Here is a 27,491-nt window from a genome sequence, read left to right on the forward strand (position 1 = left end):
AGTCACTCCCACCTACACTAGCCACAAGCTGCCAGATTTTCTTCAGTTCCTGTCCTTCTCTTGCCACTGACTGAGGCAGGATGTGTTGACCATAAGTTAAAGTTTATGGTCATATGCAGATGTTTGTACATAAGCAAAACTCACAAACACAAGACCCAGAAATTGGTGCAGTGATAAATGATGACAGGTCAGGTCTACAGAGCGATCTAGATCTCATCTCTTGAACAAACATACATTATTACAGCTAAATGCAAAGCCATTTGTCTAGGAACCAAGAATGTAGGACTGTGTTTTGGAAACCAGTGACTCAGAAGAGGACGTGGGGGTCATGATAAGTTAAACGTGAGTTTTCAGTGTGATGCAGAGGCTAAGAAAGCGAATGCTAGGGATGTGTATATATAACCAACGGAATATCGAGTAGGAGTAGGGAGGTGTTATTTCCTCTCTATATAGCATTGGTAAGACCATTACTGGAATACTATCACCAGTTCTGGTGTCAACACTTTGAAAAGGATGTTGACAAATAGGCAAGGATTCAGCAAAGTGCTATAAGAATGATCTGAGATCTTGAAAATATGCTTTACAATGAGAGGCTAAAGAATTTAACAAAGAGAAGTTTAAGAGTTCAGTCTATAAGTACTTCTATAGGGAAAATATTTCTGATAGTAGACAGCTCTTTAGTCTAGTAAAGGCATAACAAGATGCAATGGCTGGAAGCTGAAGCTAGTCAAATTCAGACTAGAAATAAGGTGCACATTTTTTATAGTGGAAGTAACTAACCTTTGGAACTACATACTTTAGGATATGGTAGATTTTCCATCACTTGAAGTCTTTAAATCAGGATTGGATTTCTTTGTAAAACTTATGTCCTCGCTCAGCCAGAACTTATGGGCTTGATGAAGAAACCACTTGTTGAAATTCTATGGTCTGTGCTGTGCAAGAGATCACATTAAGGTGATTGGAGTGGTCAGTTCTGGCCTTAAAATCTTCTAATCCAGATGCAGATTAGTTTATCATATAGTTTGCTTAAAATGTCACACTGGGGCTGTGCAAAATCTGGCAGCTATGAGTTTTACTTAAATTGTATCAATTATTAATCACTAGGGCAGATCCAAAAAATTGCAAATTTGAATTTTTTTTACAAAAAAGACACTTTGTGGAAATTTTTCCTATTCTGTGACCTCCTCTATTTACCACAGTTCATTTATTTATCACAATAAAGAAGAAAGTTTAATGCAAGTTACGGTGGTCCACCTAAAATGTTGATTTAGAACTACCATTGGTAGCTCTCCTTTATAGAGTTCTGAAGTCTCTTGGTGAGCCAGAAAGTCAGTCATTTGCACAGGTTGGCACAGAAGGGATGGACTAGATGACCTCTTGAGGTCCATTCTAGAGCTACATTTCCATGATTCTATGTTTGCTTTCTCCTCCCCTTTCCTACTTTCTATATAGACTATTGAGGACTTTAATAGGCGGATGAGACAAGTTTTTGAATCAAGATGAATTAGCCAGTAGTTACAATTTAACAAATATTTAATGAAATCAATACCTCAAGCAATGCAATTCTGTTGGACACCTGCACTTTGGTTTTCTGCATCATCACATTATCACAGGGGTTGGCAACCTTTCAGAAGTGGAGTGCCGAATCTTCATTTATTCAGTCTAATTTAAGGTTTTGCGTGCCAGTAATACATTTTAACATTTTTAGAAGGTCTCTTTCTATAAGTCTATAATATATAACTAACCTATTGTTGTATGTAAAGTAAATAAGGTTTTTAAAATGTTTAAGAAGCTTCATTTAAAATTAAATTAAAATGCAGAGCCCCCTGGACCAGTTGCCAGGACCTGGGCAGTGTGAGTGCCAATGAAACTCAGCTCGCGTGCCGCCTTCGGCACACGTGACATAGGTTTCCTACCCCTGTATTATCGCATACGTTTGTTATCTGCTGTTGCTTGGAGAGAGAGTGAATGTTAGCAAAGATTAACTGAAAATGGATCAAAATGTAGGGCCACGTCCTCAGATCTTGTGACAGTCTGGGCTTACACTAACACCATGTGAGAATCTGGCCCTGAGCGAGCCAAAATTCACTGAACTCACTCTTTGGAGTAAGTATGGCAGCAGGTAAAGAATAGGACAATTAGAACTTTGGCAATCTGTTATACTGTAATTATTTAGATTTATAGGTCATTTTCTTTGTCAGACTGGTATAACAAATTGAAATAACATAGAAAAATGTCAGTCCAAAGCTATTTCTCAATGTATATTTCATATTTGGAATAATAAGAATTCAAAGAAATGACAGTGTAATGGCTGTGTGTCATTACAAACTATTAGGGGTCTGTTTATCCTTTCATATTGTAATTCCCTAATGTAGCAGTCCTAGGCAGTAGACTCCACAACTGGAAAATTTGACTCTTGGTACCAAGGAAATTTATATGAGAATCATAGTGTCTGAAATTTAGCATAGTAAGAATTCTACAATACTCTCTGGAACCATTACTGTATACCATGTTAATAATATATGTGGTATTCTGGAGCCATTAGGTTGTTACTCAGTGCATAGGAATAAAGAAACATAACAGGCTTTCACCCAGCAACCCCCTTGAAGATGACATTTTTGGCAGCTAGGTCTATTAGACACTCCAGCTTCTATTAAAATAGAGAAAGCACTTAGATCCTTAAACAAAAAAAAAAGAAGAAGCAGCTGACTGATATAAAAGGAATGGCAGCCAGAATAACTGGTTTGGAGGCAGCAGCCAGGCCAAAGCAGAGTGAGGGGGAGGCAGACAGTATAGGGTGAGACCAGGGGAGACAGATAATGGAAAAATCCCACAAGGTACTGCCATAATCCTAAAGACTAGAGAGAATTTAAACTACTTCCAAACGTGGAGCTCTCCCTTCTGTGTGAGCTGCTTCTCAAATGGTAATTCAGGCTCCATAAAATACTTCGGGTTTAATTCATTTTTACAAGTTTAAGGGAAAAGATACATCCTGTTATCTCAGGTGTACATTGCTAATCCCGGTGCCCTTCTAAAAGCCTGTTAGTTGTCTGCCTTTGGTGTCATATCCAGTAACACATCTAGGAATGCATTAAAAGTGGATAATGCACACATTGAATCACCGAAGGAAGTTATTGCTCATTTGTTCATTGGAATTGCACGGAGCCAGATTGTGATACCCGTATTGAGCATGAGTAATGCTTTACACCATAAGCAGTCCCATTCCTACTGCAAGGTAGTATCACAATCTGGTGCTTTTAGTTATAGGAGGGTAAAAAATCTCCAGGAGGATTGGGCAGTTTGGGGAGTATCGCTTTGATGGGATTGTTCCCCTCCCTCTTCCTCAACTGCTTAGGAGCCCCACAAGAATCGGCCTTTGTGGGTGGGGGACTGCAAGAATTAGGAGGGAGTGAACCAATGGCAGAGCTGTTTCTACAGCATTATCCTCTCTCCAAACCTGGAGGACCCTGACAGCATTAATTAAATTGCTTCCCCCTCTGTGACGTAGAAGCATCCCTGTGGTATTAGGGTACCTCCAGAAGAAGCAGTGGGCTGGAAATTCCCTGGCTGAACAAGAAGCTGGAAAGGGAAGTGGGGATCCAGAAGCCAGGATAAAAGCATAGGCTCTGCATGGGTCTTGAGGGATCCCTGGTTTCTGGGGCTGAATTCTCTGATACTTCCACAGGCAAGCACAGCAAAATCCTGCCTCTCTGAGGGACAAATCTGAAAGGAATTCTCTGAGGTCAAATACAGTTTCATGCCCCTTATGCATATAAGGTCAAATTTTAAAAAATGTATAAGTTATTTAGGAGCCTAATTCCTTAGCCCCATTGATTTAGGCTGATTATTATTATGATTATTCAGGACCAGATTTTCTAAGGTATTTAGTCACATAAAGATACAGAAAGGCAACAACTGGGATTTTTGAAAGCAGCCCTCTTGAATTAGGTACCTATGTGCTCCTTAAAATCCTACTTAGTGCCTTTGTGTGTCTTTATGCATCTTTGAAAATCTGGCTCGTAGGGGCTTTTAAAAATTCTGTTCATGGTCTATATTGATTAGAGGTCTGATCCTACACTGATGAATTAGTCAAAACTCCTCCTGGCATTAATGGGAACTTTGTCTGCACATGGACTGCTGGAGACTCCGGAGCGCAGTCAGTGTAGAATACATTCTGCAAGAGGGGCTGCATTTTTCTTTCAGAAGCATAATGTGTGCTGTTTGCTATTTCAAATGAGTCATAATCCTGCAGGTTTAGTAAACTGGCAGATACAGAGATAGTGATATTAATAAACGCCAGAGACTTGTACAGTAGTAAATGTCTGAAACTACCCATGTTGCAGTTAATGACTTGCTGCCCAGAAACTTCTTATTACAACAAGTGCAATTCCATAAAAGTGATTCATATTGCAGGATGCCATTTTGTAATTTTCTCCCACTGACTTAGATTTCATCTCCTAAGTCTCCAGGCAATATTTTACTTTTCCTGACAGATAGTTAATTTGAGAATTTCACAGCTGTACAAACAAATTTAAAGCATCGAGGCATGTGTGGTATGCACTGAGCGCACATTTGCTAGGAATGATTTAAGTAACTTGTAAGATTTTAAAGTAAGCTTAAATAAAATGTGTTAATAGTTATCAGTATTTTAATATACAGGACATAATATTCAGCCCACAGTACTTAAAGCTGGATGTATATTTATGCCGTATTATGATTGAATTCCATTAAGGTCATAATGATTGTATGGCAAATAAAAGCAAATAAAACATTCAGTAGACATATTTTTCAGTCTACAGAGGTTCATACAGACTCATTCTTGGTTTTTTTTATGACCTCTCTGAAGGGGTATCTTAGCTTAGCTTGACTTCAAATATTTTGTTTTTTAAGATATAAGCCTGAATCATGGGTCTGAATCCAAATCTTCCCTCTTCCTCTCCCACCCCCCAGGAGAGTCTGCACCTTGGGCTTTGATTTGGGCCAGTAATAGAGGTAGGCCTGAGCTTCATAGTGGATCTAGATGCAAAAATCCTAAAGTCCCTGTGGTGAGGGGATTGGAGACAGCTTTCCAGTGTGTCTTCTTTGTCTAATGGGAGACAAGTTAAAATGACTCTGTAGGATTAGACTACATATGCAGTGAAATTCAGCCACTGTATTAATAGAAGAACAAATTTAGCATTTGGATGCAGACATATGCAGACCGTGTGTTCAGAATTTGGCCTATAGATAGTGAATACGTTTGCAATCATTGTCTGTATTTTCAGGATGTCTCTCTTCTTTGGTCCACACTGTCCATCCTTTAATCACATTGAAGGTTTCTATTGTACTTGTTGCCCTTGTTCCAAGTCCAAAGCTTGCATTTGTGACAGTGGAAAATATGTACAATGAATCAGATCCTGAACAGGTGTAAATTGATGTAGCCACATTGATTTCAGTGGAGCTATGCTGATTTGCATCGGCTGAGGACCTGGCCCAGTGACTGCAGAGTATCCATGTTGAGCTTTACAGTGAAGATGAGAGGTGTACATTGTGAATTTGAGAAGAGTATTTTGCCCTAAATAAACTCTCTCATGAGGCTATATCTCATTGACAGTTCCGAGAAGCTAAGCTAAGCACTTGTCACTTGTAGAGCTCATATAGTGGTGAAAATTTATACAATTCAAAATCTCTGTTCTCCTTTTAAAAAATATGTATTAAAGGGCACTGTGTGTCTGGGTGCAAATGGGGAAGGATGTTCTTATGGCTAAAGCACATGATTAGAAGGCTGGAGACCCACGGTAGTTTCAAGCTCTGCTGTCAAGGCACTGGTGGGGGAGAAAGGAGGGAGCCCAGGGCTGGGGCAGCAGGGGAGTGCGGCGGGTGAGGGGAGCCCAGGGCAGGGGTGGGGGGCAGTCAAACATTTTTTTGCTTGGGGCGGCAAAAAACCTAGAGCCGGCCCTGCATATACACACAGCTATAACCAATCAATGCCACAGCTCCTTCCTTTGCAATCAGTCCGCAGGGAAATCTCTCAGTCCACATAGTTTAGCTGCTGATTTGGCCTTTCATGTGGCCTCATACCTCAAGTGGTGGCTTGCATTGTCTCTAGCTATCTTGCCCTATAACTTCTTCTGTTTAGCTGGAATGAAGGGTGGCCAGCACACCCATCATCTTTAGAAGGTCTGTGATTGACTATAGATGGGGGAATACTATAGCATTCTGGGGTGCAGTCCAGACCAGTGAGGGGCTGTGTCACCACTTGCTCTGCAAGATGGGGTGTCTCACAATGCTTTGCTAATATGGGTTCCTCACACAAAGCCAAACAGCATGCAGGCCACACCCAGATTATCTGTGTATAGCCACAGCTCTAGTCCAGCAGCTCTGATCCCAGCAGCTTGTGAACAAACACCAGCCACACTCTGGATTCCAACAGTCTTGGTTACTACATGCAGTCCCAGATTTTCCCCCCAAACATACTGCCAGTCCCAGATTTTCCCCCCAAAACATATGTTCTAAAGTGTCCAGCCCTGTCCTGGACAGTCCAGATATACGTCTGTCACCCCTCTAAAGGGATCAAGATTCAACAGTTTGGCACTTTAAATGGAGTTACCCACACAGTTCACAACACTAGATTAGTTTTGATTAAAGAATAAAACAAGTTTATTCACTAACAAAGAAAGAGATTTTAAGTGAGCACAAGAAATGATGCATTAAAGTCAGAAACGGTTACAAGAAAAATGAAGATAAAATGCTTTCTAAACTTCACAAACTAGACTTGTCTTAAGGTGAAGTTTCTTATCACGTTTCCAGTAACTTTGCTGACCAAACTCTCAGGCCAGGATCTGGTCCCAAAAGCCCAATGGCTGGCTGTTTTGCCTTCTTAGGTGAAAAAAGACAGATGGATAGGGAAAGGGAACTTGGGATGCTTTTGCCCCACATTTTAATATTTCAGTCACCCTTTGAAAAGCATTTTCATGAGAGTAATCCCTAGTTAAAGTTATTTTTGGCTGAGAACAAGGACACATGGAGTCTGGTGAAGGAGGGAGGCCCTCATGCTATTTCTCTTCACCTGTGTATGCTGAAATGCAGATTTTCTTTGTCTTCTTTCTTCCCCCTCTCACTGTTTACAGCTTATATTCAAACATACATCCCTTTATTAAAGACAGACCACTCCTACCTAATCAGGGCTACGTGAGTTTGAACATTGCCTTTAACATTATATGGGGGGGATTTCATAACTTTAAATATAATGCTGCTATATACATTTCACCCTGATATTATTGACCAGTGAATTATTGGTTTTCAAATGATACTTCACAAGGCTTATTTTGTACAAAGATTATTATAATAATGTGTAGGATGTGAATACAGAGGTTAATTTGGTCACTGGTGCACACATATATTCATATCCAAAAGGTTGGGCTCTTGGATTTGTGATATTGAAAATACTAGGTGGAACTAAATCAACAATTCTACCAGGAAGATCATTTATGTCCTAATCGGCCAAATACAACCAAATGCTCCGAACTTCTTGAGATGACAGTTCTTAGCAAAATATAGTACTGCTGCCTTAGAATGTTAGGGAATCTGGGATGCTGACTAGCTGCTCAGGATTTGGTACATCTCCTTAAGTTTCACTGAGTCAGGAGTCAGGAATGAGTAATGACTTTGAGGTTTGGCCAATAATTATTTATATTAACAAAATTTGTACTTTACCTTCAGCAGCCAAAGCTGTATATTGCTAAGGGATTAGGACAGTGTTGATGGGCACCAGGGGTATGTGGGGTGTTGGAGAAGCATTAAATATTTCCATATCAGAATCAGGCATCTCAGTAGTAGAATGGCAAAAATCAGTGGGGTACTGCAATCCATGTCTAGAATTGATACATGAAGGGCAGAGTAAGACATAGACATGGGGGAGTAGCACTGTCCATAAAGGATTCCATAGAATCTAATGAGATACTATTTCAGAGTGGAGAGGACCATACATTAGAATGTGTATGATGACAAAATCCCAAGGCAGATATGAGCAAGTTTATAATTCTGGCTGCCTGAATAGGCAAAGGATACTGAATGCACAATACTGAGGGAGATCAGAAGCAACTAAATCTAATAATGTTCATTGATGGGTGACATCAATATACCATCTGATCAAATGTTACAGTGGGACAAGACTTAGGGAAGTAGTTTCTCAATTTATTAAACAGTTATTTATTAAAACACTTAGTCCTAGAGCATACAAAAGGAAAGGCTATTCTCAATTGTCCTAGGAGAGACTATTCTCACTTGTCCTAAGCAACACACAGGCATTGCTTCAAGAAGTAACTAAAATTGAGCCATTAGGTAGTAATGATAACAAAATAATTAAGTTCAATGTTCTCACGGGAGGAATCATATAAAACCCACAGAAAGGTGGCAAATTTTTGGGATTTTTAATATGAGGATGCTGATCAAAAATGCCCAGTGATGGTGATTAAAATCCTTAGACTCTGTATTGAGATTGCTTAAGCATACTATATGAGAGCCACAGAAGGCATGCATACATCTAAAGAAAAAAGCAGACATGCAAGAAATGAACCAATATGGCTAAGTGACAATATTCAATAGGTTATGTGAGCCGAACAGGTATCCTTCAGAAAATGGGAATCCAGCCTTAGTGAAGCCAGCAGAAAGGAGCATAAAATTTAGCTAGCCATATGTAAGATGGAAATCAGGAAGACAATCTTGTGACCACTGGAAGGAATAATTGGAACTACACAGTGACTTTACTAGGTTCTAAATTAATGCAAGAACTGAAGGGAAAACTGACACAGTGAGGGCAACTCAATGAAAACCTCTGCTCAATGTTTAGCGGCTGTCATGAAAAACACACAAAATGTTAGAATGCATAATGACTAGGAGAGGTAATAATTACATATGCAGCTTTCTGTGAATTGTTTTGAATGGAGATATGCTGACACAGTGTAGGGGAAAAAAGATAACCTTGCAAAACCATTTACAAGCGTTAATCCATCTGGATGGGATTATTTTCACAAGGCTGTAAAGCTGTTTGTCAGATAATTCCTTACACCTTTTTCAGCATTGTCAATAATGTATTAAACTCACTTACAGACACTTTACTGGACTGCTACCAAGTTTATAGCAGATGCACTAAGGACCTGAGTCTGCAGGCCTCAGAAAAGCAACTCTCCCACTGAGACCAATGGAAGAATTGTCTGTCTGCTGAGGACTGTATGCTGATGTAGAGTTGTGCATACTACCACACCAGTTGACACTATTCTAGAAGTATGATGGTTTGCAACCATATAGCACCTTCTAGTCGAGGATCCCAAAACACTTTATAAACACTGAGGGCTAAGTCATGGCTTTAAAACAACAGCACTGAGTCAGGGGCAGTGTGGAGCCACACAACCCCAGTGGGAGCACTAAGACACTGGGCCTCTGAAAAGCATGCTGCTGCTTCTTGCACAGGGAGAAAGCCTAATTTGCTCTCTCAATTGGGAATGGAGCAGATTGCTTGTCATCGTGCACCAGCCCTGCTGCAGTCATGGGTTCGGCGCAGCCATGGAAGGGAATAAGGAGTTTCTTGTTCATCCCTCTGCCTCTGGATAGCCTTGCAGGGTAGCTCAGAATCTGGGCCTGTCGATTTAATCCTCACAACACTTTTGTGAGGTTGATACGATCATTCCCATTTTACAGATGGAGAAACCGAGGCACAGATATTAAAGGTAGCATTTTCAAAAGCAGCTTAAGAAGTTGAGCACCCAAAGCCTATCAAGCTCCCAAAATTGGCAGGAGTTGATTTTTAGCCTGCATTGGAAAAATCAATGGGAGCTTAGTGGTTAACTCCTGAATGTGCTTTTGAAAATATTACCCCAAGTGACTGGTTTGAAGTCAGACTGCAAGACTGTGGCAGAGTGAGCAGCAGAACCCAGATCTTTGGATTTCCAATCATGTGCTTTCATTAGCTGACAATTATGTCTCTTGCATTTATGCATGGGTAATAATGTTCTTACCAGTTTTAGTATTACCTGTTAGCTTTCTAAATGATTTATCATTATAGCTGTGTCAGTATTATGGGGATAGATGAGTCAGTATTAGCTAAGATAGACAGATTCATTATTTAACTTGTTGCTAGAAATTTTTTGTTTCCCCATTTCTACTAAATGCTTGCTAACATGTTACTATAGCATCTTTTCTTAAGTACTTTAAAATAATGTGTATATCCTATAATAGAACACTTGATATGGGGCTTCTCACACACACTGTTGGATGTAATTGCAGGATCTGGACTTAAGTGCATCATATGATTTTGTTTTTTACATTCATGTTAAATTTATCATCAAGAGCAAACAATTGCTTTGAGCTAAACTGCTGCAGTCGTTATTTAGATTAAACTCCCATAGACTCTAGTTTGGGCTGAGCAATAACTTTGTAAGAAGTACAAGATTTGGTTCTTATACCCAAAGACTGTGAATCCTACAACACTGGGCAGAGATTGCTAAATAGAGAGGTGTGTGGAATACAAAGGCACAAGTGGAGAACATAAGGCAGAAGAAATCATGGCTTCCAAATTGTGTATGTCTTGGACAATTATACATCTAATTCCCATTTTTACATATGCATGTATTTTTCTTTACACATGTAAATACACAGCTCTTTGAGCAAAAGTACACAATAAAGCTTTGTTCATAATTTTAGATTGATTTAAGACTGGATTGGAAAGTTGGATCTATAGGTTAACATTCCAATATGTTTTTGAACTCATGGAAGCTTTTTTTAGAATTCCCAAAGCTCCAGCAGCTTTCTTGTGATTTCTAATTGGAAAAGTCACAGAAAATCAAAGGCTTTATCAAAAAGACAAAGATGCAAGTTTTGTTTAAAACAAATGTGCAAGGGCTTTGGAGAATCAAACTAAACTTCAGTACAGTTATGCATGAAATCCTATATGTGCATTTTTGGTGTCAAATAAAAGCTGTATCTTTGTTAAACATCTGGAAATCTGAAAAGAAAACAGATAAAGCAACTGCAAAAAAAAATAGTCTAAAGGAAGAGAGAACTTCCTTCCTAGATCACTATCTTGGTCTCTATTCTTGACATTTGGCTCATGTTAGGTAAAGCCCCATTTGGAACTAATCTTGCAGGAAGGGAAAGAATCTCCCCCTTCACCGGCACCACTGCATTTAAAAGAATCACAGGGCATGAGATTGATCATTGAGAGAAAACTGGGAAGAGAAGGAATAAGAAGAAGGAGAAGAGACTTTATTTTAATATGATGATAAACACCATGTCATGATGACTACACCTAGGAATTTGTTACTCAACCAGCCAATGGCAGGTCATCTGCCTTCAGTTCCATAGGTCTGTGCAAAATGTTAGTACTTTGGGAGCAGCACCATGTCGTTCAGGAAGCGTTAGCAACAGCTATGATAAGGTTGCTAACATTTCCCTTTATAAGCCTCTTTTCAGTTGCTGATACCTTTGATTATTCAGGCTGAAATTGTAAGGAACCGTAGGGCCAGGGAGCACTGTGGAGAGTAGTTGCTACAGGAAGTACTGCCCATGAGCTCCAGAGTGACAGTACCCTGCTGCTCTCTGATTGGCCAAGTGTCCCTACTTAACCGCAGGGGTTGGCCCAGGAAGTTGTCTGGGCAACCACATGGACTTTGACCTGCTGCAATGACAGACTTTGCCTTGTCTCCTGTCTTTGACTCCAGCCCAACTTCGACTCCAGTTCTTGCCTCTTGATTCTAACCCAGTATTGCCTCTGCCCTTGTCTCTGACTCCAGCCTGACTCTGACCCTGATTCCTGCCTCTTGATTCTAACCTGGTATTACCTGACCCTGGCCTGACTCTGACCCAAACTCTTGTTAATGGGACCTGGCCTTGCGATTCCTCCAACTTCAGCCTGGTGACTCCAATCCTTGGTAGGCAGACCTCAGCCAAGCTGTGACTGCTAGGCAACACTGCCTATGCCCCAGTCCCCTACAGAAATTTTCCATGCTTGGTAGCTTGAACTTTTTTTGAAAGATTGAGGAAAAATGGCTCTATCATTTTTTGAGAATGAGGCTAGTGATGAATAGGAAGTTTTGTTAATGTTCAAAATTTTTCTGACTAATTTTCAGTTTTAAGAGAACCGAGTGCCTCCATCCTTTGAAGTAGGAACTTGAGATTTGGCAGGGCTGATCATCGGGTCATGGAAGTGTCTTTTGCCATCCCTGTGAAAATCCTCTTAGATTTAGATTATTTTCCGCATATTATAAATCAGCACTTGTGCATGCCAGTAAAACTCGTTCAACAATTGTTCCTTTCTTTACTGAATGTCCTGAGTTCACTGCATATGTTCTCAGGCTCTGCCCAGCCCCATGCATCATTCTGAAGCTGATACTGCAAAGCTTAGGCTCTCAGTGGAACATAGACAAAATTGATTCTCCAGCTTTCCCCCATCAAATATTCATGCAGAGATAGTATGCTAGAGTGGGAACAAGACGACCATGAACTAACTGGTGTTAAAAATACTGTGCATTTCATGAACATCATTTTTAACAAGACCTCAAACCTATACAAGGAGTTTGAGGAGAAGAAAGTAACAGGAAGGGTGCATAAAGTTACCTCTGCATAAAGGTACCTCTGTTACCACCATGTCCATGTGCCACATACATTTTCTGTTTCTAATAAAATGGGTTAAGAAGGCTGCAGTATTGCATAATTTTCATTTAACTGTATCTATTTCATGTAATTAGCTAGAAGAGAGGGTGCATCTCTCTCTCAGAATGAGGCACAGATAGAGTGAATATGGAATGGCAGATTGTAGTGGTTTTGGTCTGGAATCTAAACAGTTGTGGGGAGTGGGGAATGACACCACCATTTTCTAGCTTTATGATTGTGAAAAAAAATCCTTGAAAGTATGAGTCAAGGATACACTTGTGTTGTCTTCCTGATTCTGCAGACAGCTTGAAATAATAATTATGAGAACTGCCCCATTCTCTTCTATGATTTAATTATGAAACCTAAAGATTGCAATGTAAATATTGACATTATGTTTCACTGATGATTATTTTAGTAGAAACATCCTGCTAATGTAGCTTACTCCAGAATCCCAAACTGTCCACCACCATCCCCCATTCCAAAAGTCTCAGCTGTCCCCTGTCCAAATGATAAATCCCCCAGCTTTCCACTTTAAAAACTTCTATGATGCAGTTATGCATTGTCCTTACAAAAATCCATAGACATTGAAACTTGAAATTTAAGGGGAGCATAACATAAATTATATTTAATATCAAAATAAATGCATGGATCTGGTACCCAACTTTCAGTTTACCTACTGGAGTGCCACAGAAACTAGGACACTTTTGTCCACAGAAAGATTGGTCTTGGGGTTAAGGTACAAGAGTTGGATTAAGGAGATCTAGATTCTGGCCCTGGCTCTACCTCAGGCTCCCTGTATGATCTTGAACAAGTCACTTAATCTCTCTGTGCCTCAGTTCTCACTTATCCAATGTTGATGCAAATACTTTTGTCTCTCTTCTACGTAGATAGTAATCCTACTAGGGTAGGGACTGTCTCTTACTACGTTTGTACTGTACTAAGTACAAATGGACTTGATATTGCTTTGGGCCTGTCGGCATGACCACAATGAAAATCATCTAAATCCTCCTTGCACCATCCAACATCGCTAAGGGCATGAACAAGGCCCGCCATCCTTGTTTTTCTTTTGCATGTCCTCTTGAAAGTCAGTCCCATAAGTTTCCCCTCTCTAAGTCCTGTTCAACAGAAGGATTCTTTCGGTTGGCCTCTTCTGCCTGTTTCTGCAGCTGCCCAGTGGCACACCTGCCTTGGCAGAAACTCTGACTTCATTCCTCACACATGGCCCAGATATTTCCATCTTCTTTTCCAGATAACTTTAGAAAAACAGGGTTGCTGAACTCTTGGATGACTCTCGGCATTCATTATAAATTCATTCAATTTAATACCCAGTATTTTCCTGAGGCAGTTGTTTTCAAAGGCATTTAGACACCTGTCTGTACTTTTTGGTGGTTTTCCAGTTTTCACATGCATATATTAAGGCAGAAATAACATTAAAGGTGAAGATTCATAGATTAGTCTTTAAGTTGTAGATTTTCAATGACCAAATTTTGTCTGTGCTGGTGAATGCAGCTGCCACCTTGCCAGTTCATGACATTATTTCCTTCCGGATATCCCCACTGATTTGTACATTACTGCCAAGGTATGTGAATTGACTCACTTCTTGTACTACTTTGCCTTCTAACATAATGCTTGCATTGGGAGTTGTTGGCTGTAAAGTAGTACACATACCGGCTGTAATGTCCCATGGAGTAAGGGCACTATGTTTCAGGGGGACTTGTCTCTTCCACCTCCTTTCAACCACTTCTTTAGCTCTGTGCTGACCTGTCTTTCTCAGAGTCTTTCTGTGACCTGGCCAGAGGACTAAAGGTCCAGCTGAGAGTCCAAACAGATATTTGTATGATAATTCTTCTGCCCTCTTGGGCTGCACTGTGATTCTCTGCTTCTAAGCCCTGCAGAAATTAACCTATGCTACTTCCTCCTATCCAGTTCCCCCCCAATACCACCCTCCCCAGGGACTCAGGTAGCTTCCTCAGGGATCTCCCTGCTCCTTCTAGGCCCTATCTCAGGACTTTCCTCACAGGAGCTTAACTTGCCTCCTGTGTGTCCTCTCCAGACTGATTTCACCAGGCCCTCCCCAAAGAGAAGGAACTCTCCTGGCTCCTCTCTCCTAGTCTCTCTTCTCTGAGTTCTCCACTCTGTGAACACAGGCTTTTTCTGACCCTTTCACAGCTGGGCTCACTAATTATCATTAGGTTGCCATATCTCAATCAGCTCGGGGCAGTCAGGAACTGGGACATGGGTGGTCAGGTTCAATGGGTAGAGCCATAGGTGGTCAGGCCTGAGATACAAGCCAGAGTCCGTAGCCAAGGTCTGGAGCCAAGGGTCAAGCTGGAATCAATAGCTAGGAACCAGAGGGCAGGTCCAGAAGACAGGGACCAGGAACAAGGTGACATCTGTCTTAGCAGCAGGTCAGGGATCTGCCTTGTTGCACAGACAACTTCTTAGTACTCTCTCCAGGCCTAAAATTAGGTCTAGGCCAATCAGAGGCCAGGGAAGGGGATGTGGTCATCTCTTCCATGGGCAGCACTTCCTGGAGTGACTGGTCTCTCAGTATGTAAGGTGTGTTTACTGTGGCTCTTTCAGCACTGACCACTGGTGTTGTGGAAGCACCCCCAGGCCCAGTTTCAGGTCCCACAAATCCTCACAGGGGCTAGCTGGTAGGTTACAGGCAAGGCTGAGTCTGGCTTACCTTAAAGGCCAGCTGGCCTGTTACACTTGGTTGTCATTAGATTTTTTTTCTCATAACTGATCATTAACCCCATCTTTTTAGCAATTCTGAACAGTCTTTACAAGTTTGCTTGCATGTTGATTGAGCTGTCACGTGGAAGAACTATGTCATCAGCAAAATCTAAATCTTCTAGTGTACTGCTGTTGAGCCATGCAATGCCTATGTTGTATCCATCTGCACTTTTTCTCATAAAGAAAGGCAATGGCCATGCCAAAGAGGAGAGTTGAGAGAATGCATCCTTCTTTGACACCAGAGTCCAGGTTAAACCATTCACTCAAATATCTATTTACTTTAACTATACACACTGCACCTTGATATGAAGACTTGATGATGTTAATTGTTTTTGTTGGCATACCATAACATTTCAACATGTTCCAGGGTGAATCATAATGGAGGATGCCACACTTTAAGAACGATGTAGACAAATGGAGAAAGTTCACAAGAGAGCAACAAACGTGATAAAAGGTTTTAAAAAACTGGGCATATTTAGCCTTGAGGAAAAAAAGAGATTGAGAGGAGACGGACTTTTACAAAGAGGATGGTGTCAATTATTCTCCATGTCCAGTATAGGTAGAACAAGAAGTAATTGGCTTATATGTGTAACAAGGGAGATTTAGGTTACCAAAGGAGGTTGTGGAATCCCCATTACCAGAAGTTTTTAAGAACAGGCTAGACAAACACCTGTCAGGGGTGGTCTAGGTAAGTTTACTTGATCCTGCCTCAACATGGAGGGCCTAGACTAGATGTCCCTTCCAGCCTTACATTTTTAAGATTTCCCCAGTAGCCATTGGTCTTCACCTACAGCTGCCCCAGGTTTTAGCTTTATTATTATTATTATTATTGAGGCTTTCACTTTTTGTGATGTGAGATGTTATGACGGCTAGTTCTAGCTCTTTAACTTTTTGTTAAAGTTAATAGTTTCATGCAGTGTTAGTCTGTTTAGTGCCTCTTGAAAATGCTCTGCAAAATAACAAATAAAAAAGAACCTGGATGCAGCTTGATACATAAGAACATAAGAACATAAGAAAGGCCGTACCGGGTCAGACCAAAGGTCCATCTAGCCCAGTATCTGTCTACCGACAGTGGCCAATGCCAGGTGCCCCTGAGGGAGTGAACCTAACAGGCAATGATCAAGTGATCTCTCTCCTGCCATCCATCTCCATCCTCTGACGAACAGAGGCTAGGGACACCATTCTTACCCATCCTGGCTAATAGCCATTTATGGACTTAGCCACCATGAATTTATCCAGTCCCCTTTTAAACATTGTTATAGTCCTAGCCTTCACAACCTCCTCAGGTAAGGAGTTCCACAAGTTGACTGTGCGCTGCGTGAAGAAGAACTTCCTTTTATTTGTTTTAAACCTGCTGCCTATTAATTTCATTTGGTGACCCCTAGTTCTTGTATTATGGGAATAAGTAAATAACTTTTCCTTATCCACTTTCTCAACATCACTCATGATTTTATATACCTCTATCATGTCCCCCCTTAGTCTTCTCTTTTCCAAACTGAAGAGTCCTAGCCTCTTTAATCTTTCCTCATATGGGACCCTCTCTAAACCCCTAATCATTTTAGTTGCTCTTTTCTGAACCTTTTCTAGTGCTAGAATATCTTTTTTGAGGTGAGGAGACCACATCTGTACACAGTATTCGAGATGTGGGCGTACCATGGATTTATATAAGGGCAATAATATATTCTCGGTCTTATTCTCTATCCCCTTTTTAATGATTCCTAACATCCTGTTTGCTTTTTTGACCGCCTCTGCACACTGCGTGGACATCTTCAGAGAACTATCCACGATAACTCCAAGATCTTTTTCCTGACTCGTTGTAGCTAAATTAGCCCCCATCATGTTGTATGTATAGTTGGGGTTATTTTTTCCAATGTGCATTACTTTACATTTATCCACATTAAATTTCATTTGCCATTTTGTTGCCCAATCACTTAGTTTTGTGAGATCTTTTTGAAGTTCTTCACAATCTGCTTTGGTCTTAACTATCTTGAGTAGTTTAGTATCATCTGCAAACTTTGCCACCTCACTGTTTACCCCTTTCTCCAGATCATTTATGAATAAATTGAATAGGATTGGTCCTAGGACTGACCCTTGGGGAACAAGGGATTGTTTACCCCACTGAATGTTCTCTGATCATTTAGACAGTGTTTAAATTCATACTCACCTACAATTGTCGATATGACTGCCAAATTCAGGGTCAGTACCAATATAAAGCAGTTGGAACCATATTTTTTTCCCAACCCTCAAGTGGAATGCACTGGGGGCAACATTTTTGTGAGCCGTGGATGGGGACTAAGGTGTTTTAGGAGGGCCATTTAGGAATGGGAGTATAGCAACTATGTTGCCTGGGTTTAACTTGTGCTGTTTATTATTCATATGTAGGCAGTTTATTATTCCTTCCTGTTTATGGAACACAGTAAGGGGCCTGTCCTGCACACACTACTAGGCATATGGCTCACTTCTGTGACAGGACCCATTACAGTATGACACTCTACAGTTTGCAGAATTGAACCTTAAGTATATTTCACACTTTACCAATTCATGGGGAGAACTCCTGGCCACACTGAGTCAATGGCAAAACTCTGCTTTTGGGTTTCCTGCCCTAATGCGCTAATTCAGACAAAATATTAGGATAGAAAGTGTATTTTAAGGAGGGGTTTGAGAAGGAGGAAGATGGTACTTGCAGGACAAGAAATGAGAGCCTGTTCCAAATATAGGTGCAGAATGAAAGAAGATATAAAGCTGAGACACTGAAATGGTTTGGAATGAGTTTTCTTAGTTGTTTTCTTTTAGTGTCAATTCATATCCCTTACTGGCTGAATAACTATCATAGAGGTATACATCTGTGGTTAGATACTGCAGTATTTAACAATAGCTCTTTCTTCCCTTTTTCAATATTGTAGATAATTCAGAACATAATAGAACTTTTTGTGGAAGTGCCTAGCCAGCTATAGCCCCCTTTTTAGCAATAAAAGTGGCTTATTATATTCCCTGTACTTTGTGGCAAAAATGGGGGAGAGAATAAAAGGAATGTAGCCATTATCCGAAGCCTTCAAACCTGCTTTGAGTCTGCTTAAAGAAAATATGTTTGTTTAAAAACAAAACAAAACATTTATTTATGGATCTCATTTTGGAAAAAAAAGTATACAAATACATTTCTTTTTCCATGTGATTTCACAGCACAGTGAAACAGAGACCCTCTTGGGTATAGAAGTGAACCTAACAGCATTTTTCCAGGATTACATCATCTGTTTCACTCACACTTTCACATCCTGCATTAAACCACATGTATGCACATCAACAAGACAAGATTGTAAAAAGAGTGTAACGGGGGAACTGTTTTCGTGATATTTGATAGGAGTAATTGTGGGCACTGCTGTTTCAAAGTAACAGTGGATATATTATACTATGTCAACAAAAGTCACTCTTGCCATATGGAAACCTAATTATTTCTGAATGATCTGTTACAAAACACTTTTGAGACATTCAAGCCATTTAAACAAATCAGTAAAGAATATCTGAGCATAAAACCTGTCTTTAATAAGAACTTTCATGTGTTTTAGAGTTGGGCGTTACAGTAATAGATTTGAAAATAGTGGAAAAAAAAGGCCTATTTTTAAAAGCAGGTAGGGAATTTTATCAGGTGTAAAGAAAATATTGGTATCCCCCTGCGATTCTTCAGAATTGGCCCAATCTCCAGTAATCGAAATGAAAGGGTATTTTGCTGTTGGCTTCAGTGGGAGCAGGATTGGGCCCTAAGTTTGTGGGCAGTGGGGTAGAATATAGTGTGATATATATTCAATGCATGATATAGTTCTTTAGCATGTTAGGTAATTTAGGCTGTATAGTACATTGCTATTCTGTAGTCTTATTTTAAGCATTTTTGACAGTGATCCTGTTTGTACTGATAAGCTCTGTCATCTGAGTAAATAGAAGGGAGGCCATGAATTATTTATAAAGCAAAACAAGCTCCCACTCCCTCCTCCCGCCCCCCCCCCAAGTCTAGCACATGTTTTGTGTTTACATGCCAGTGCTTGTCACTTCTGATTTCATACTTGTTCAGGCCCCCTGTCAGTGACATTGGCAAGATGTCTGTTGGTTAGACTGGATAACACAGCAGTCAGACAAGCTTAATAGTTCAGGAACCTAGACACTTTTGCGATTTGCCTTCAGTGGATCTTCATATTAATTGTGTAATCTAGAAGTCTTAATCATTATGCAAGTAAGAGATTTTGCTAGCTTCATGAAAATATCTCTTTCACAGTGAAACTTGCTTCACTGATACATTTAAGAGGCTGACCTCAGTTGTCAAGGTGACTATATTTAATTTATGGGTAGCACATTAAATAAACATTATGTACTGAAACTAACTCGATATGGGCCTGACACATTACTGAATGGCCATACTCAATTGTATTTCTATTTCCAGGCTTTTCCATCTACTTAAACTAGGAGACACAGAATATTTCGAGTCAGATTGTGTTGGTGACACCATGTGTTGGTGACGATGCAGAGCCACGCTACTCTGTGTGAGAGCTCTGGAAGACACTGTGCCCCAGCAAGGCATAATGCCTTCCTGAGATCGCTGGCACAAAAGGTGTCATGTATGCTGCACTCCTTTTCTTAGTGTGCAGCATGCTCTTCTTCACGCCTACTCAGCTCTGCAGCCCAACACAGAGGCTCTGACACTTTCCCACCCTCTTTGGGATAGTAAACACTCAGGAGGCTCTTAGCACAGGGATTGCAATCCTGGTTGACTCCTATCCCAGGTGTGCAAAGGAGGAAGCTTTGTGCACGCCACCTTCTTAATTATGTATCGAGGGGTGGGAGTTAACCAAGGTTTGGTTCTTAAATTAGTCTTGCATGAAGTTATTACACACTTAAAGTGATTTACAAATGAGAAGGTATCCAGATTTTGTGAGGTGAGTTCATTTGATCTTCTTAATGTCACAGCTGAGTAAAATGATCATCCACATATCTGTAGGGACACTAAGGGCCAGATCCTCAAGTGATGTAAATGACTTCTCTCCATTAGCTTCAATTATATCAGCTGATCTGGCTCTGTGTGAATAGGCTCATGTAGCAGCATCAGACTGGGTTTTGGGTGGATATATAGTCTAGTGAGTCAAATTAACAAATCATGTTGCCAAACAACACATCTTCGAGTTCACCCATATATTGGAGCTATTGTAAATTAACAACATATCTTTCAAAGGTTTGATTATAGTAAAAAGTATTATAAGCCATTGGGCCATTTTCTAAACTCATTACGCTGGTCTTGCATTATTTTAATTCTGCTGATTCCATTAATTACTCCTGATTTGCAGCAGTGTGAGGTCAGATTTGGGTCCATCTGTTGGAAATGATATTGAGTGAAATAGTGGTATAATTTGTATTCATTAGGAGAACCATCAGCATCAAGGACTCAGTTCCATAAAACTCAAGATTTATCTCTATTTTGGTGGCTTTCTGAAGGACAAAGCCTGCCCCTGAATCCTTATTCTGACAAAACTACCACTGATTTTTTATTAGCTTTCTTTTTTACTATTGTTCTTCCTGTATGTTACTTTTTATTCCAATGAAATTCTCATTCACTGAGAGTTCACTGAGAAAGGCATGCAGGATTGGGTTGAGATGGATGAATGCTTCATTACATCACCAAGAAGGGTGCAGGTCACGAAGGAGAATTCAATTGAAAATGTGAAGCAGTCAGTGCTTTAAAGTGTGAATTTGCTTCAGGATACTGATGCTCACTTGCTCTTCGAGACTGTTCTGATATGAAGAAGGTATTACTCTAGAAACCTGACTAGTGCTAATTGTTAATATTGTTAAAGCCCAATCCTGTGAAGAGGAACTTCTATTGAATTCAGCTCAGCACTTCTCAGTATGGGGACCTAAGCCAGAATGGAAGGGGAAAACATTAGAAGTGGAGTGAAGGGGGACAGCTAGGAGGACTGGGTGGGATTTCAAACAGTGATCAACAAACTCTTAATTAAATTCAAGAGGATTTTTCCACCCTCCATATCTGCTGTGGCTCTTACCCTGTGAGATCAAGCCTAACATGTCACATCCTTGGTATTGCCAACCCCTGTGTACAAAATCATGAGACAGGTTCCCAAAATAATGAAATTGGCCTAAAAATGAAAATATATATTTTTTTAAAATAATAAATGTTGTGTTTCCTTTTTTATTTGCCTCATGGCGTTTGTCTCTGATGTTCACTTTTTAAAGCTTTTCTCTGTACCTATGAGGGCTAGAAACCTATTTAAAAATAAAAAAGTTGAGATTCAAACATAATCACCTCACTCTTGGGACTGGAGCTTTAAGAAAAAACACCAAATATCAACAGACTTGCAATAAAATCAGGAGCTGGCAAAACTCTCTCTATTGATCTTAAAGTTTTATACTGCCATACATCATCATATTATCTAAGAGCTCTGCATGTAAAATCAATAGCATTAGCAAAGTCCCTAGAGGACTTCATAAAGGCTCTGTAACTTCTTCTTTTATGGGGTCAGATTTTGCTTGGGGTAGGTTTTTTGGGAGGGTTGAGAGGAGTTTGGGAATAAAAGGAGTGTTCAAGCTGTGAGTGTTTCTTATGGTAGTAAAAGTTTTCTCAAAGAGGAAGGCTTTGCAATATTTCCTAAAGATGGTCAGATTCTGGATTCACCTGATCTTCTGTGGAAAATTGTTCCAGAGCTAAACCTCCTTGACCAAGAATACTTTGTCTTCAGCTTTCACTTTGTCTTCAGCTTTGTCCTGGACTTTGAGATGGGCATTATTCCAGAGGAGCACAGCTGTTTGAGGGTTCATAGATCAATATTCAGTCTGTGGTATGCCTGGGCTTTTGCTTTGAAAATTAGGACCATGGTCTTAAACTGGGATTGGATGCTGACTGGGAGCCAGTGGACTGACTTGGATGCGACTTGAGCACAGGCCTTATTTGCTCATGGGGGGCTGAGCCATAGAGTAGGTGGGCAGCCTCATTCTACCAGTTGGAGCCTGAGCATCCTCTTCAGCTTTAGATAAAGCAAGTTACAATAATCCAGCCTGGAGTTGATAAATGCCTGGCTCATGGTAGCCAGGTCCTCATCTGGGAGGAAGGGATGAAGTTCCCTGGCAAACTGGAGGTGAAAGGAAGTGTTTTGGGAAACTGATGCTACCTGATCATCTAAGTTTAGTGAGGAGTCGAACAAGTCTCTAAGGCGTCACACCATTTTGATGAATAGGGGCTGTCTGGCTTCATTGGAAGGTGGAGACAGAGTTTTGGCTAGATCTTCAGTGTGTTTCCCCTTTCTGACCTGCATCACTTCAGCCTTGCCTGGGTTCAGTTTGAGCCAGCTGCTTTTCATCCAAGAGCACATTTCCTGGAGGCAGTCTGCCATTTTAGTAGCAGCAGTGGTTCCATCAGTTCAGAATGAGATATATAGTTGAGTGTCATCAGCATCAGTGATATTTTTTCTTAAAACTTATATTCCAATGCCTTTCACTATTTAAAATAAACCAGTGATGTTTGGGAAGTTGCATTGTTTTACACTACATCCTTTGGTCCTTAACAAAAGGAATAATTTCTTTTTTCAAAACTGTATAACTCAAAATTATTGGGCCTAATCCTTGAACTCAGCTAAACTGTGCTTGCCACAGGACCCCAGGAGCTGACATGTGGTAACATGGATATGTGGCCTTTATACCCCTTCTCTCCCTATTCTGGTCCAACTGGGGGCTGGTTCAGTCCCATGGCTACTGAGTTACTTCTAGCTGTATCTGTCACTTAGTGGATGTTTCTGGAGATGGGCATTGCTGGAACATATCAGCACTCTGGTCACACACTCTAGGTTAGAGTCCCTAAGGCAGTTTTGCAGGGGCAGACATCTTGCAAAAACTGTGAGTTGGCTGGTTAAGCCAGCTTTATGGCTTCTTTGTACTATTGGGACAGCACAAAGAGGTCATATTAGACCAGACAATTGGGTGCATTATCATGATTATACATTACTGCTGTGTAGCGTATTTTATACAAACTGCATCTCAGAGTTCTTTAGAGAATTATTTCTTAAAGATTGGGCCAAATCCTGGTCTTGGTGAAGTCAATGGAAGTCTTGCAAGTGACTTTAATAGGATAAGTGTTTGATTCCCACCCATCCTGACTGCCCCACATAAGCTAGCTGTTCCTAAATCCTGTAATTAGTGTGCTGCCAGCAGCTGGGGGTCAGGTGAAAGCCTTCTAAAGTCATTTGATTTTTTTTTCTTGCACTGTTTTATGTAATGCTTTCAAGAATTATTTGGACTGTTGCTAGTAACTGTTGGACATAGAATTGGAAACTGCTACAGACACCATTTGCATGTTCTCAGTTCTTTAGTTATTGGCTATTGGATCTAACAACCAGCTCCAGAACAGAAGCAGTGACTCCATAAATCACTTTAATGGCAAAGCTGCACAATAAAAACAATTTTGGGGTCTGAATTTCTCAGTGATGGGGCAACTTTGGAAAGTTATGGGGTAACAATGGTCACTTCTCAGTTTATTTGGCCTTCTGAGGCAGATATATAGGTTTTGACACCATAAAAAGGAGCTTTACATGAACATTACATTTTTTGATAGAAGCTTTGCATGTATCTCTTGCAAATGCAACTAGGGTACAACACTCCCTCCGTTTTTCTCTGCTGGTTATTCTTTTTGGACCAGATTCTGATCTCAGTTATGCCCGAATAAATCTGAAGTAACTTCCTTGGAATCAATGGTGTTTAGTTAGAATTATTCTGGTATCACTGCTATGAGAATCTGGCTCTATCCTAGTCCTTGATTTTGTAAGTACTGGATGATAGTGTGTGCTTGTAAAGTCAGCTGTTCAGAGTGTAGATTGTACAAAACTGCCAGTGTTAAGAATTTTACAGTCCCAAAGACTCTAGCACATGCATCACTACCCCTGTTCCTAAGGTATTTCTTGGTTACTAATGAAAGATGTGAATACAGTATTTTCAAAACTGTAATGTTACCTTTATAAATGACCAGAAACTGGATCCCAAGCAATCCACCCCAAATGTTGGGGAAGTTCAGATCCAAATCTGGATCTTTACTTAACAGCTGACTTCTTATTCCATTAGCTCAACCAAAACACTGGATTCCAAGCTCCCAAACTTGAGGAAAGTTCTAGTACTGATCCAGATCCAAACTTCATATCTTGGGTCAATCTCTTAGTACTTTTAAAAGTTCTGCCAGGCTAACGCTTCTGTGCCAAATAAATTGTACTATTTATTTATCTTTGGCTGTAATTCTTTAGGGAGTGAGCAAGAGTGACAGTCGACCCAATACATATATATCTATGCTGCATGGTGTGATTTCACGTTCCCTAGATACAAATACTGCCCTTCCAAATATCATATGCCTAGAATGAGGATTTTTTGTTTTATTTTTATAGATCCTGCCAGTGCGGAAGATTCCATGCAAAGCCAATGCTCCTTCAGGGTCTTTTTTTGCACGAGACAACACAGCAAATTTCTTATCCTGGTGCAGAGATGTAGGGGTGGACGACACATGCCTATTTGAATCAGAAGGCTTGGGTATGTACTTGCTTATATGGTAATCGACAATGTTAAAAGAAATTCCGCTTTTATAGTGTCTACTAAAAGTTCAACTGTGCTCACACTGATTTTAATGGGAATTGGATTAAACCAATAAGGCAAAAGCACAGCTGTTTAAAACTGAATTGACCACTGAATATTTTTTTGGTCCAGGTGGACATTTTGCAGATAGTTAACTTTCATACATGCCTGGCCACATATGTTAGACGTATAGTGCGATCCACTAAAGCTGGTTAAATAGCATTTCAAAATACTATATTCATTAAAAAACAAAAAAACAAAAAAACAGATGACTAGAAAGAAAAATACCAGCACAGTGTTTTTAAAACCTGGAAATAAAGTTGCTTAATATATTGCAGGCACTCAACCTGTGGCCCTTAATCAATCAAAATTCCTATTTATTTCATTGGCAGTTCAGTTTGAGTAAGAACTGCACAGTCAGGGATGGCACTAGACACTCGAGTGGCCCTAGGCCACTGCTATCCAATGGTGAAGGGGGAACCTTTAAAAGGGCAGCCCCCTATCAGTGATATCCTGGCTGGGCCACAGCTGTCTAGAGCTTTGGATCTCACCACTTACTGCTAACCTGATGGAGTGCCAGGGCAGCGGGGGTGCATCTGGACAGACACTTATAAGCATTAAGAGCATGCAATGGACATGTTCAGAATTAGTCATATTTTAATATCTACATATGTGAGACCATGCCATTTTTAGATACATAATAATCATTAATGACCAAATTGCTCCATGACATTGTGGCTCATTGTGTTAAAATGGATTGTTAAAAGGAAAAAAAAAATCTGTTTCTGTACTAGAACTTTACCATTGGTCAGAAAATTTTTAATTAATTAAGCACCAGGACTAAGATCAATTGAAGTTTAGACAGTGTTTGAAACCTGCAGTAAAGTACAACTGAATTTCATCTTATAGTAATAGATATAATAATAAATAAGATAATATAAAACTAAAAAGAGCAGCTGTGACAGAAATTAGGAGGAAGAAGATATTGTAATATCTCCTGAGTGTGCATTCACCCCCCATCCCCCACAAGGAATGGGCACAAGACCTATGCACCACTTAAATCCCACTTAAGCAGGACTTAGGAGGTACACGGGCTTTGTATTTGCCCCCTGTACAAAGATGTGTTTTATGCCAAGTACATTTTTTTTATTGTACAAATCCCTGATATTAGAATGGCCTGGAATTCTTGCTCCTTAGTTCACCAAATAAGACGATTCTTTTTGTCTCTGGAGAGTAGGGTCCAAATGTACTCACAGTTTTGGCTGCAGGAATTCACCATTATACCAAAGATTTGGTAGGTATATCTCAGGAAGGGAGAGAATATGAAATTATTCTCCCCATCCCACACTGACTTTTTTTCAGCTGATTCCTCCAGGCAGTTGAGGAGGAGAGTGATATTCAACACTCATGCCTGCAGCTGCTCCACTACAAGAATGGACTATTTCAGCTAAATCATCATCCTAATAATGCTTCATACCTATTACTCTTCTCTTTTGAAAGAAAATGTAGGACAACTTTTTGCCTCAAGATTGCATTTCAGTAGAAAACACAAGATGAAGAGAATCGATTGTTTGCTTGTGATCTGAACTCAGATAAAAGCCTAAAGCTGTTTTGATGAGACTAATCTGTTTGTACTGAAGATAAATGAACACACTGTACTGCATCAAGAGGCTTCTGTATTCAGTTCCTCAATAGGTCTTTGACTGTATAAGTAAAATCTTTATTTCTGTTGCAACTGATCTGTTCCCCTTCTGTTCTAGTGTTGTGCTTTTTGAGCAGTATTATTTGTGAAAGGATCTTGCTTCACTTGTCACTTGATCTGTTCTATTCTTACGCTGTTTTGTTTAATACACAAAACTGTTGTGTATCCCTTGGGGGAAAATGTTTGGCAGCGAAGAATTTAGCATGTGTTGACAAAGACCAGTTTTGAGGCTATTGCTTTGAAGATATGTGGATTGTATTTTATCACAGTTTATGTAGATTAATTGTATTTTCGGGTTAATCATCTTTCTCCCATGGAAAAAAAAAATCACATGGAAGGCAAACAAAATGATCACACTTCCAAAGCTCTGAAGCTGTGGAATATCTGAGGAAGAGGGGTTTGCAAACACATGGGGGAGCAAGAGGAATGGACCCCTAAATATATGAATATTGTGAGATCGACAGCTGGTTCTGGGCTAATCTGGTATCTGTGTGAAGATTAAGTCCCTGGATACTCTCTCTCCCCCGCCCCTCCCTAGCTCACAGACACAGTGCTGCCATTGGCTGCCTGCCGTGCCCCTTCCAATTCCACTGAAATACAAGTAGAAGAGACCTTCCTTCAGGGCCGACTCCAGGCACCAGCTCAGCAAGCAGGTGCTTGGGGCGTCCAATGAAGAGGCATCCGGCTCTTCGGCAGCGGGTCCCTCACTCCCTCTCAGAGCGAAGGACTAGCCGCCGAATTGCTGCTAAAGACTGAAGCGGCGGCGGTAGAGCTGATTGTGACTTTTTTTTTCTTTTCCCTTTTTGCTGCTTGGGGCGGCAAA

The 27,491-nt window shown here is 40.3% G+C and overlaps 1 protein-coding gene across 7 annotated transcripts in view; it reads left to right on the forward strand.

Annotated features, from left to right (window-relative positions):
- The window catches only part of GAS2 (growth arrest specific 2), a 168,007-nt gene that overhangs the window by 66,792 nt on the left and 73,724 nt on the right, over positions 1-27,491 (forward strand). For all 7 annotated transcript variants that reach the window (XM_045016818.1, XM_045016824.1, XM_045016819.1 and 4 more), the window contains one exon: positions 24,783-24,924. In XM_045016818.1, the coding sequence (XP_044872753.1) occupies positions 24,783-24,924 (142 nt within the window). The remainder of the gene's footprint in view (positions 1-24,782; positions 24,925-27,491) is intronic.

This window comes from Mauremys mutica, chromosome 4, assembly GCF_020497125.1.
Source record: "Mauremys mutica isolate MM-2020 ecotype Southern chromosome 4, ASM2049712v1, whole genome shotgun sequence".
Taxonomy (NCBI): Eukaryota; Metazoa; Chordata; order Testudines; family Geoemydidae; genus Mauremys; species Mauremys mutica.